At 38.5% G+C, this 14,258-nt stretch overlaps 1 protein-coding gene across 1 annotated transcript; it reads right to left on the minus strand.

Moving 5' to 3' along the window:
• Window positions 1-1,213: 1,213 nt before the first annotated feature.
• Window positions 1,214-1,738, minus strand: LOC149217540 (wall-associated receptor kinase-like 20). Its single transcript, XM_089390265.1, has one exon. The coding sequence runs from the start codon at window positions 1,736-1,738 to the stop codon at window positions 1,214-1,216; it is 525 nt and encodes a 174-aa protein (XP_089246391.1).
• Window positions 1,739-14,258: the final 12,520 nt, after the last annotated feature.

The raw sequence follows: 14,258 nt of genomic DNA on the forward strand, positions 1-14,258 counted from the left end.
AACTCTTTGTAGTCGATTTTTCGTCAATTTCACCTTGTGCCCTGATTGCTTCTGTGTTGCAGATCACAGGCGTGCTGGCTGTGGATCCAGATGCTCCAGATATCGCCATCTCCTGATGTCGATGAGATGCAGACCATCCATGATTAGCGTTACTGTAATGTAGTAAATTGAATACCAAATTTTCACATCATTTTTCCTATATCCTTTTTCTCTGGTTATTCATAGCAATAACAAACTCTACAACAGAGGCCTAACTGTTCTTTCCCTTTCGCTTGTTGTTTATATATCTGAATTGAAAGAACTATCTATTTGTCTCATAAACCTATTAAGTAGGATAAGGAGTTAACAATTTTAGTCCACTTTGTTTTTATTGTGTTCATATATCTAATTTACATAACAATTTCACCATGTGCCCTGATTGTTGCAAACGCTCCAGATATCGTCGTCTCCTGTTGTCGATGAGATGCAGACCATCCATGATTAGCGGCTTCGTTGAGAAATTCGAAGAGCATCATGTCGTCCGAATCGTTTTCCTTCAGAGACAGCACTGAAATTTCAGGATTCCACCAGCAGATTCCTTCGTTGGCATCATGAATAGCTAGTTCAATCATATATAATTATGTTTAGAGTCTATTTTCAGACTACTGTAATGTAGTAAATTGAATACCAAATTTTCACATCATTTTTTCTATATCCTTTTTCTCTGGTTGTTCATAGCAGTAACAAACTCTACAATAGAGGCCTGACTGTTCTTTCCCTTTCCCTTTTTATTGTGTTCATATATCTGATTTACAGAACCATTTAATTGACTCAGAGAATGCATATTTATTAGAAATTAGAGAGCACAGTTTTTATTGGAAAGGAAATTATAATCAAATTAAATAGTTTCAGTAAAATTAAAAAATTAAATTTCAGTAAAGTCAATATCAAATTAGATAAGTAAAACTTAAAATATTATGGCAGATGTGGTTTAATTAGGTGAAATCAAGACCATATACATCTACAAGCTGCTTTAGCTGATTAGGCGAATTTATCTCTTCATGGTTCAGTTTTTTAAACCTGTATATTTACATTTTTCCCTCATGCTTTTGATTGGGATTCTGAATTTAGAGATAAAGACCCATACCTTCATGAGCAAGATCTAGAAGCAGAGCCTTTTGAAGCACACGTTTATCCAGGACTAGTAGCTTCAGTCTCCATTCTGACCGTAGTCTTAGACATTGAAGCTAGAAAACTTGACATCCTCAAGTTCATTCGTGTTAACAGAATTTGTGAAACTGAGAATGGGCGAGCAAGCAGAGTTCTGGTCACAATCTGCCTGACTTTTACAAGAAGGCTCCAACGGTGCAGCCCACTGTATCTCTACTCCATAGTTCCATTGCCTCGCAGGCACCGCCGGGTTGAAATTTAGGACACTCGTGTAAGCCCTGCAACCACCGGAGTGTACCCCTATTGTTTGAGAAGCGGTAAAACCTCCCGCTATAAATGTGCAATAGACACCATCTTTCCTGTATGCCATGGCTGCCTCGGCTTCATTAATATATGTATGACACGAACTGCTTGAACTACAATTCAATGGCGATGCCGGTATTATAGGATCGCAGTTCAACAGCATAACCGTGTTATTACTTGTAAGATTGAAAGGCAGGCTCTGATTCAATTGCAGTCCCTGGTTATTCATGTCTCGAGTCTCGCAAGAATCGTTAAGCAGAGGCGAAGGTTGAATAACCAACCTCATGGTGGCTGGATTGATACTAATGCCACAGAGAATGAGTCCCTCACCTCCCTGCTGCCTCAGAGCATTGATCTGCTGTCTCAGGTTTCGCTATGACGTGGTTCGGCGAGTGCCTCCGCACTCTGCATGAGAGCAGCATCCCTGGGAGTTATGGGATGCTTTGCTACCTCTCCACAGATACCAAATACATTACCATATGTAAGCGTCTCTAGCTCTTCACCATCAGAAGTCGATTTCCTAATTTGTTGCTCCAGGTTCATTTTTTTCCTACTTCACTCTTTCTTATTAGCCTTACAAGTCCAACTCCAAAACAGAATTGTATCTCTCATTGTCTACCAATCCCTAGATAATTTCAACCTTAGCGATCCATAAATCTCAGACCTATCTCTGACAAACCTCAGTATTGATCGCAGTTTGTGTGCTTCCGGTGATACTCGTTGTGGATGACCATCTGAAAGCATAGGTGTCAGGTTCCTGTAATTGAATCCTCTGGCTATTAACACGTATGTTGTACGCACAGAAATGTGGCATACCAAATGTCGTTTTCTCGCTCTTGCAACTGACATAGAAGGGGAATCGACTATTTCTCGCTCTTGTTGACCTCATTTTTTACAGACGGTTTGTTTTTTCCTTCCCTTTGCACAGTAGGAAAAAAGAGAATTAAGACTTGTTGTGGGTTGGTCCTGATATTACCTAAGCAGAGCCATCCCTTCGCAAAGCCTGGGCTGGGGCTAGAGATAAGTCTGAATTGCAGAAACCATGGCATTAGCACAGCTTAAACAAAAGCTAGCCAGAACTAGGGACTTTATGCACGCAATTTGACTTTCAGCCACCAATTATAGATAAACCTTCTGAGAAGGCAAGGCATGGTTCAGTAGGAAAAATCTATTCTCAACTCGAAGCATTACACTATTAACAAAGTGGTTGCCTAGGCTACTAATAGGAGATTTCCATACAATCTTACCTACATTGGGGACTTGAGGAATTACACTGCAGCTCCCTCCTGGGCAAGAGGAAATCCTACAAATTCCTCTTAGCAAATTACACTGCAATTCCTCTTAGCAAATTACACTGCAACTCGCTCTCATTCGGTTTCGGTCCTGAGCTGCTTTCCGAAATTAGAACACTCCCTCTCGAAATACTGTATGCCCAGAGAAATCAAATTCGCCCCGGACCAGAACTTACATGGCTTGCCTGCATAGAAGCCTTAATATCTGGCTAAAGCTTTAATATCTGGCTAACAAGTAGTACATGGCTTGCCTGCAAAGAAGCCTTAATATCTGGCTGACAAGTAGTACATGCAGATGGTGGTGTAGCCAGCGACCCTACTGCCTTATATGTTGTTGCCTTAATCATGTTCTAGAGCTCAACCGAGCTAACATTTAAGAGCTAACATTTAATTTTGTAGACTAATGCCAACATTAGTTTAGGTAGTATTTTTAGGGGTTCCAAAATATGCAATGCTTTGTAGTCGACTTTTCTGCAATTTCACCTTGTGCCCTGATTGCTTCTGTGTTGCAGATCACAGGCGTGCTGGCCGTGGATCCAGATGCTCCAGATATCGCCCTCTCCTGCTGTCGATGAGATGCAAACCATCCATGATTAGCGTTACTGTAATGTAGTAAATTGAATACCAAATTTTCACATCATTTTTCCTATATCCTTTTTCTCTGGTTATTCATAGCAGTAACAAACTCTACAACAGAGGCCTAACTGTTCTTTCCCTTTCACTTGTTGTTTATATATCTGAATTGAAAGAACTATCTATTTGTCTCAGAAACCCATTAAGTAGGATAAGGAGTTAACAATTTTAGTCCACTTTGTTTTTATTGTGTTCATATATCTGATTTACAAAACAATTTCACCTTGTGCCCTGATTGCTGCAGACGCTCCAGATATCGCCGTCTCCTGCTGTCGATGAGATGTAGACCATCCATGATTAGCGGCTTCGTTGAGAAGTTCGAAGAGCATCATGTCGTCCGAATCGTTTTCCTTCAGAGACAGCACTGAAATTTCAGGATTCCACCAGCAGATTCCTTCGTTGGCATCATGAATAGCTAGTTCAATCATATACAATTATGTTTAGAGTCTATTTTCAGACTACTGTAATGTAGTAAATTGAATAGCAAATTTTCACATCATTTTTTCTATATCCTTTTTCTCTGGTAATTCATAGCAGTAACAAACTCTACAACAGAGGCCTGACTGTTCTTTCCCTTTCCCTTTTTATTGTGTTCATATATCTGATTTACAGAACCATTTAATTGACTCAGAGAATGCATATTTATTAGAAATTAGAGAGCACAATTTTTATTGGAAAGGAAATTATAATCAAACAAAATAGTTTCAATAAAATTAAGAAAATTAAATTTGAGTAAAGTCAATATCAAATTAGATAAGTAAAATTTAAAATATTCTGGCAGCTGTGGTTTAATTAGGTGAAATCAAGACCATATACATCTGCAAGCTGCTTTAGCTGATTAGGCGAATTTATCTCTTCATGGTTTAGTTTTTTAAACCTGTATTTTTACATTTTTCCCTCATGCTTTTGATTGGGATTCTGAATTTAGAGATAAAGACCCATACCTTCATGAGAAAGATCTAGAAGCAGAGCCTGTTGAAGCACACATTTATCCAGGACCAGTAGCTTCAGTCTCCATTCTGACCGTAGTCTTAGACATTGAAGCTAGAAAACTCGACATCCTCAAGTTCATTCGTGTTAACAGAATTTGTGAAACTGAGAATGGGTGAGCAAGCAGAATTCTAGTCACAATCTGCCTGACTTTTACATGAAGGCTCCAACGGTGCAGCCCACTGTATCTCTACTCCATAGTTCCACTGCCTCGCAGGCACCGCCGGGTTGAAATTTAGGACACTCGTGTAAGCCCTGCAACCACCGGAGTGTACCCCTATTGTCTGAGAAGTGGTAAAACCTCCCGCTATAATGTGCAACAGACACCATCTTTCCTGCACGCCATGGCTGCCTCGGCTTCATTAATATATGTATGACACGAATTGCTTGAACTACAATTCAATGGCGATGCTAGAATTATAGGATCGCAGTTCAACAGCATAACCGTGTTCGTACTTGTAAGATTGAAAGGCAGGCTCTGATTCAATTGCAGTCCCTGGTTATTCATGTCTCGAGTCTCGCAAGAATCGTTAAGCAGAGGCGAAGGTTGAATAACCAGCCTCATGGTGGCTGGATTGATACTAATGACACAGAGAATGAGTTCCTCACCTCCCTGCTGCCTCAGAGCATTGATCTGATGTCTCAGGTTTCGCTATGATGCGGTTCGGCGAGTGCCTCCGCACTCTGCATGAGAGCAGCATCCCTGGGAGTTATGGGATGCTTTGCTACCTCTCCACAAACACCAAATACATTACCATATGTAAGCATCTTTAGCTCTTCACCATCAGAAGCCGATTTCCTAATTTGTTGCTCCAGGTTCATTTTTTTCCTACTTCACTCTTTCTTATTAGCCTTACAAATCCAACTCCAAAACAGAATTGTATCTCTCATTGTCTACCAATCCCTAGATAATTTTGACCTTAGTGAGCCATAAATCTCAGACCTATCTCTCACAAACCTCAGTATTGATCGCAGTTTCTGTGCTTCCTGCGATACTCGTTGTGGATGACCATATGAAAGCATAAGTGTCAGGTTCCTTTAATTGAGTCCTCTAGCTATTAACACGTATGTTGTACGCACGGAAACGTGGCACACCAAATGTCGTTTTCTCGCTCTTACAACTGACATAGAAGGGCAATCGACTATTTCTCGCTCTTGCTGACCTCGTTTTTTACAGACGGTTTGTTTTTTCCTTCCCTTCGCACAGCAGGAAAAAAGAGAAGTAAGACTTGTTATGGGTTGGTCCTGATATTACCTAAGCAGAGCCATCCCTTCACAAAGCCTGGGCTGGGGCTAGTGATAAGTCTGAATTGCAGAAACCATGGCATTATCACAGCTTAAACAAAAGCTAGCCAGAACTAGGGACTCTATGCATGCAATTTGACTTTCAGCGACCAATTATAGATAAACCTTCTGAGAAGGCAAGGCATGGTTCAGTAGGAAAAATCTATTCTCAACTCGAAGCATTACACTATTAACAAAGTGGTTGTCTGGGCTACTAATAGGAGATTTCCATACAGTCTTACCTACAATGGGGACTTGAGGAATTACACTGCAGCTCCCTCCTGGGCAAGAGGAAATCCTGCAAACTCCTCTTAGCAAATTACACTGCAGCTCGCTCTCATTCGGTTTCGGTCTTGAGCTGCTTTCCGGAATTAGAACGCTCCCTCTCAAAATACTGTATGCCCAGAGAAATCAAATTCGCCCCGGACCAGAACTTACATGGCTTGCCTGCATAGAAGCCTTAATATCTAGCTGAAGCTTTAATATCTGGCTGACAAGTAGTACATGGCTTGCCTGCAAAGAAGCCTTAATATCTGGCTGACAAGTAGTACATGCAGATGGCGGTGTAGCCAGCGACCCTGCTGCCTTATATGTTGTTGCCTTAATCATGTTCCAGAGCTCAACTGAGCTAACATTTAAGAGCTAACATTTAATTTTGTAGACTAATGCCAACATTAGATTAGGTAGTATTTTTAGGAGTTCCAAAATATGCAATGCTTTGTAGTCAACTTTTCTGCAATTTCACCTTGTGCCCTGATTGCTTTTGTGTTGTAGATCACAGGCGTGCTGGCCGTGGATACAGACGCTCTAGATATCACCGTCTCCTGATGTCGATGAGATGCAGACCATCCATGATTAGCGTTAATGTAATGTAGTAAATTGAATACCAAATTTTCACATCATTTTTCCTATATCCTTTTTCTCTAGTTATTCATAGCAGTAACAAACTCTACAACAGAGGCCTAACTGTTCTTTCCCTTTCACTTGTTGTTTATATATCTGAATTGAAAGAAATATCTATTTGTCTCAGGAACCTATTAAGTAGGATAAGGAGTTAACAATTTTAGTCCACTTTGTTTTTATTGTGTTCATATATCTTATTTACAGAACAATTTCACCTTGTGCCCTGATTGCTGCAGATGCTCCAGATATCGCCGTCTCCTGCTGTCGATGAGATGCAGACCATCCATGATTAGCGGCTTCGTTGAGAAGTTCGAAGAGCATCATGTCGTCTGAATCGTTTTCCTTCAGAGACAACACTGAAATTTCAGAATTCCACCAGTAGATTCCTTCGTTGGCATCATGAATAGCTAGTTCAATCATATACAATTATGTTTAGAGTCTATTTTCAGACTACTGTAATGTAGTAAATTGAATACCAAATTTTCACATCATTTTTTCTATATCCTTTTTCTCTGGTTATTCATAGCAGTAACAAACTCTACAACAGAGGGCTGACTATTCTTTCCCTTTCCCTTTTTATTATGTTCATATATCTAATTTACAGAACCATTTAATTGACTTAGAGAATGCATATTTATTAGAAATTAGAGAGCACAGTTTTTATTGGAAAGGAAATTATAATCAAATTAAATAGTTTCAGTAAAATTAAAAAATTAAATTTCAGTAAAGTCAATATCAAATTAGATAAGTAAAATTTAAAATATTCTGGCAACTGTGGTTTAATTAGGTGAAATAAAGACCATATACATCCGCAAGCTGCTTTAGTTGATTAGGCGAATTTATCTCTTCATGGTTCAGTTTTTTAAACCTGTATATTTACATTTTTCCCTCATGCTTTTGATTGGGATTCTGAATTTAGAGATAAAGACCCATACCTTCGTGAGCAAGATCTAGAAGCAGAGCCTGTTGAAGCACACATTTATCCAGGACCAGTAGCTTCAGTCTCCATTCTGACCTTAGTCTTAGACATTGAAGCTAGAAAACTCGACATCCTCAAGTTCATTCGTGTTAACAGAATTTGTGAAACTGAGAATGGGCGAGCAAGCAGAGTTCTGGTCACAATCTGCCTGACTTTTACAAGAAGGCTCCAATGGTGCAGCCCACTGTATCTCTACTCCATAGTTCCACTGCCTCGCAGGCACCGCCGGGTTGAAATTTAGGACACTCGTGTAAGCCCTGCAACCACCGGAGTGTACCCCTATTGTCTGAGAAGCGGTAAAACCTCCCGCTATAAATGTGCAACAGACACCATCTTTCCTGCATGCCATGGCTGCCTCGGCTTCATTAATATATGTATGACACGAACTGCTTGAACTACAATTCAATAGCGATGCCAGTATTATAGGATCGCAGTTCAACAGCATAACCGTGTTCGTACTTGTAAGATTGAAAGGCAGGATATGATTCAATTGCAGTCCCTAGTTATTCATGTCTCGAGTCTCACAAGAATCGTTAAGCAGAGGCGAAGGTTGAATAACCAGCCTCATGGTGGCTGGATTGATACTAATGCCATAGAGAATGAGTCCCTCACCTCCCTGCTGCCTCAGAGCATTGATCTACTGTCTCAGGTTTCGCTATGACGCGGTTCGGCGAGTGCCTCTGCACTCTGCATGAGAGCAGCATCCCTGGGAGTTATGGGATGGTTTGCTACCTCTCCACAGACACCAAATACATTACCATCAGTAAGCGTCTCTAGATCTTCACCATCAGAAGCTGATTTCCTAATTTGTTGCTCCAGGTTCATTTTTTTCCTACTTCACTCTTTCTTATTAGCCTTACAAATCCAACTCCAAAACAGAATTGTATCTCTCATTGTCTACCAATCCCTAGATAATTTCGACCTTAGCGAGCCATAAATCTCAGACCTATCTCTCACAAACCTCAGTATTGATCGCAGTTTCTGTGCTTCTGGCGATACTCGTTGTGGATGACCATTTGAAAGCATAAGTGTCAGGTTCCTGTAATTGAGTCCTCTGGCTATTAACACGTATGTTGTACGCACGGAAACGTGGCATAACAAATTTCATTTTCTCGCTCTTGCAACTGACATAGAAGGGCAATCGACTATTTCTCGCTCTTGCTGACCTCGTTTTTTCTATTCGGCTTTAACATGGCACTTCTTCCTAAATGTCGAATCGACTATTTCTCGCTCTAGCTGACCTCGTTGTTCTATTAGGCTTTAACATGGCACGTCTTCAGAAATGTCAAAAATGTCATCTGGAGAACAATCTTACTCTTACATTTTCACCTCTTTGCTATATGGTGTGTCATGATTATTATTTTAAAAGAAAGTAAAAATATTAGCATTGTATGGGGATTCAAAATTTCTGCTGAATTGATTCAATAGAATAGCTAATTTAAAGGTCCTACAATAAGAATAATACGATAATATGTAAGTTTTTCATTAGTACTTGCAAAATAAGTACAAGCACATGGCTTGCATGCAATGCACGTGGTAAGGGAGAGAGAAAGTGGCTGGTCCTCATAAGTTGTCCAATACTAACGGACTTTTATAATGACTTTAATAAGTTTGGTTCCGTTTATGACTGTCCAGCATTCGAAGTAATGTTGTATCTCTCCCTCGAAGTGTTGTTATGATATTATATTGTATAACGCATTAGATATTTTTTTACTCATTGCTATATTGCCATATTAAGCTGCGGAGCATCTCTTTGGCGTTCTATATATTATGAAGAAAATAATTGTTTTATAAATTTTTATTTTGATATTAAACATGAATCTTAAACTTCTAATAAATAATAATAATTAGTGTCTTAGCTTAATGTCTCACTTGACATTGTTGAATTTGCAAATGAAAATTAATTAACTAGAAAAGCAATGTCTTGATTTCTATGGTTTTATCCTTAATCAAAATTCGCTACAGACTTACAAGTTAAGATCAACAGTCGTCTCATTTCGTTTCATCGACTTGGAATTCACTAAATATGTGTTGATTTTAGGTAGAGGCAGATCAAATACACATTGTGAAGCGCACTGCGTTAAGAAATGGACTTTTCCTCTCTTTGCCAGGCGAGTGCAATTTAAGTTACCAACTCTCCTCTGCGTAAAAAGAGCAGAAAGAAGACATGGACAAGTATAAATTTATACATAAACTCGGGGAGGGAACATACGGGAATGTCGTCAAGGCGAATGTGAGGGAAACTGATCAGATTGTGGCTATCAAGAAAAGTCGTGCAGATATTATGGAGGAAGGTTTTCCTACCAGTTCTTTCAAAGAAATCACAACTCTCAATATGCTCTCTCGTTGTAAACACATTATCAAGTACGAATATATTTCTAATTTTCACAGGGCAGTTCATATCGCTGCTTTTCTGTTCTATCAGACTACAACAAATGATGCGCTAAAATGCTGAAAGAACTCTCTGCTCCGCTCTTTTATTTTTTTTTATATGTCGTAGTTTTGTTCTCTTTCTGTTCATATTTATGTTCTGAACTTAATGCAGGGACTTGCTGCCTCGCAGCCTCCCTTGTTGTCTTTGTTTTTATCCTTTCTCTCCATATTACACTTTCTAACTTTCTAAAATCTTATTTACCTATTTATAATCAACTTTATTAAATATGATTAACATTATGCTCGGTACAATACAACATCTAATTATGCATAGTAAATCATTTAATTGTCATATGTAGGGAGAATTTCAATAAATTTCTCATCATTTTCTGGCGATTAGATTCTTATTATTATTAAGAAACAAAATTGATTATAATTTAATTAAATAACCATGTTTACTCACTAACATACAACTATGTATACAATTATGTCATTGTAAGAACAAGATATATGATTAAATCAATTCAAGAAAAAAACATACAATCAAATTGATTTAAGAAGTATACAACCCACACAAAGATGGAAGTAAGGACTAATAAAACTTTTTCCTATTCAATTTTATAATTATTTTTAATAATTATCCGATAGGTATATATATTTCAACCTCAGGTAGATGTCAATTGCAGAAATTTCATTTGTTTTAATGAATGAACTGGATTGATTGTTGAGTGAATATACTTCTTCTAAGTGTGATATGGACATTTATGATTTCTAGGAGTGTGAAATGATCTTGTAGGTAGTGCTTTTTCTCATGCAAGTGGTAACGTGGTGGTTTGGGTATTGAAAATGATTCATTTCTCCATATTTGCTCCAACCGAATTGGTTTATCACCTCATCCTTCATCTTATCGAGCCCGTTTGCATTACAAGGGCGACATCCCCTTTGATATCAACTGTTGGGACAAAGGTTGAGCGTAATTTGACATGGCTGTTGAGATTGCAACAAGATGATGGAGCTTAGTGAAAAGAGTCGCCTTCACTAAGTGGGCCCGCAGGCAAATTATGGCGCAACTTCTATTTTTTTATCACAGTGTGAGTGATCACAATGTGGGTGACCAAAGTTTGGGTGACCACAGTGTGGGTGATCAAAGTCTACTTTTAGACTAGCTGTCAAAAATAGAAAAGTCAAATATTATTGTCTCATAATAATATTTGGACTATAAACTTGATCTTATTCTCTTGGAACACTTCAGTTTGAGCTACAGATGTGGCCCATGCAGCTGTCAGAAGGAAGTACGCTTTTCTTATGAGTCAGTTGAGTTGTTGCATGCATGACTTCAGTTAGAACTCAATCAGTTGAGTTTGGTCGAGTTGATTGTGGAGTTGATGGAGTTGTGTTCAGTTTGACTTGGTTAAACTAGTTGTAGTTAGTCTAACTGCAGATAGACTAATGATGAGTTGTTAAACTAATTATTAACTCATAATACAACTATATAATACATCAGTTAACTCAGTTGCATGTCAGTGCATGTTCAATTCAGCAGGGACAGGTGTTAGAGAATCAGATTGCTATCAGTTGTGACTATAGTTGTGCATCAGATCTTGCACAATCAAAGGATTGAGTATGCCAATGAGTTTGCTCATGTATTTGCCCAGTTTGTAGCTTTTGCTCACGTCTTACACATTGTGAGTGATTCTTTGGAGGTGAAATACGAGTTTGGTAGACCATTCTCATCAATTCTTGAGCAGGTATTGAGCAGTGGAGGCAGGCAAGCAGTGGAATAGATTTGGAGATCAGATCTTAGCTGTATTGTGTGTAACAGGTGGAGCTGGTACTGGATTGCTTGTGATAAGCATTGTACTTTGTAATGTTACATGGTCTCAATCATTAATATACAGATAGTGTGGGGTTTTTAGCGAGATGCTTTCCCCGGGTTACATACTGTGTTAATGTGTGAATGCTCTTGATGTTTTATTGTTATTGATGCTGTTATATTGATGATCAACGTAGAGGAGCTTATGTATTGTGTATGTATTCCGCAATAGTACATGATTAGGAGAATCTCTGTTGAATATGTGTTAAATTATTCAAAATTTCTACAATGGCAACACTTGAAATAGAAGGCAAGGTCAACACAAAAGAATTTGCAAAACATGGAGGCAAAAGGTAGACACCTCATATTTAGTTTGCATAGTGAATATACTAGCCTAAATTTCTCTCAATGTAATCAAATTATTGTGTCCATTGCATTCTATGCAAATCATTTAAAGAATTGGAAGAAAAAATGTTGCAAGGCTAGAAACTCTAGGTCACTTTCATAGCTCCTCCAATACGTTCTCAATTTTATGAATTTTGAATCTGTCAGTCAAAATTACAGTAACATAAGGGTTTGATCAAGCATGGCGACTTCCATGCCCACTATCAATGTCAAGAAAAACTATATAAGTTAGCTTCTTGACACGAAAGATAGACACGATAATTTGATAAAATTCTTTCGCAAGGTGTAGTAGCAGCTAGTGGGATTTACAAGTTGTTGAGAAATCAAGGATGGAAAGAACTGTTTCCCTTTTTTATCATTATGCATAAAATTTTCACAGGTGATCTCCTTTCATCTGCCATATTATCTCCTCGATATAATTGATGTTTGTATTCACAATCTAGAGTTTCTCTTGTGATTTTTTGCAGGAGATGTGATGAAAATGACCATTAGAGGACAACGCCAAGTGTCCCAAGAAGTAGGGCCTTTTGGAGATTGAACTCTGATAACTACCCACCGATTGAATGCAGCAAAGAAGGAGAAGAGTACCCAGCAGGTTACGGAAAATTCGAGTGCATGGTGCACCTAGAGGCCTTCCTAAGCAGGCAACAGTGTCATGTGATCCCGACATAAATAAATTACTTCCATGTGCCGTGTGTGGATGTCTACCTCTCCAAGCGCTCCATATTTCCCATTTGCAGGGGGAGCGTCGGCTGCAAGTGTTGAAAATGCAACAAGAAATTCCTAATTTAACTTTGTCTTCATTAAATTAGGAGAAATTTGAAATTCCACATCAACAGACAACTTAAATGAGTTAACTGAGGTGATATAGTTGTTATCACTCAATTATCTTAGTTAATTCGAGTTAGGGGCATGAAATTGAGTTGTGTGCAGTGATTCCTAAATTTTAGGAGCCTGGGTTGAGTTAATTTACATTGTAACAATTTAATTCAATTAAATTGAGTTATGGTTAGTTAAACTAGTTTCAATTGTTAGAGGAACTAGGGGAAGGTCTAGTAGTGGGGTATGTAGTCAGTCACAACTCAGTGATCAACCAGTTAATTGATGAATCAACCTAAATTAGATCATGCATGTAGAGAATTCGAGTTACCCAGTTAATATTGGAGTTTAAGGGTAGTGTACTATCATTTGTAGCATATTCTAGTGTGTATAGATGGTGCATGCGGTTAGAGGAAGGGCCTAATGGAATTGTGCAATCCAGATTGGGGAATTTCCTAAATAATAGCGGTTAATTCCTTGAGGAACAATGCAAGGAAATAGGGGCTTGGAGGCTCAAAATTTTGGCTAAGTATTGGCCAAGGTCAGTTAGTCAGGTAGAGGATAGAAGATATAGGTAAAGGTTGAGCTCAAGCTTGAGCAAAGCATATTATATTCATCCAGAACCTTTGATTAATGAAATACAGATAGTAAGGGGTTTTGAACAGTTTCTTTCCCCTATATATATCTTTGTGTATGTGTGTTGAATCTTGATGCATGTTATTAATTTATTAAATTCTCGATTGTGAATTTACTTCCACATATTGGTAGAGTAGATTCTAGTCATGTGATTTAGTAAATTTCATGAGCAATTTAGGATCTACACATTAATTTCTACATGGTATCAAAGCTAGATTCATAGTAAAGAAGAGAATTCGAAGTTTTCATTGCAAGAGGTTCGAATTTGAAGATCTGTGTTGCAGGTTTTCTCTGGGACTAAGAAGATGACTATCAATGGACTCAGGCTCACGTAAGCTTTGGAAGGAACCACAAATTTTGTGGCATGGAAGATATGCATGCAGGAAACATTGAATGAAAATGGGCTGCTAGAATACATCAAGACTGATGTAGCAAAACCCCAAGCATCACATTCCCAAGGTCTTGCTTAGTGGAAGAAGGATGTGGCCAAAGCGAGGAGAATCATATTGGAGGGATTTTGGGAACATATTGTCTCGATATCCACATTAAAGAGACTTCATTCGCGATGTGGAAAACACTAATAGAGTTGTTCGAGAACAATAGTGACCACATGAAGTTGGCACTCAAGGACAAGCTTTGAAGCATCAAGATGCAAAAGAATGACTCAATTTCGCAGTAC

The sequence above is a fragment of the Pinus tabuliformis genome, chromosome 1_1 (assembly GCF_031772625.1).
Source record: "Pinus tabuliformis cultivar Carrire ecotype Pingquan chromosome 1_1, CPIR1, whole genome shotgun sequence".
Lineage (NCBI taxonomy): Eukaryota > Viridiplantae > Streptophyta > Pinopsida > Pinales > Pinaceae > Pinus > Pinus tabuliformis.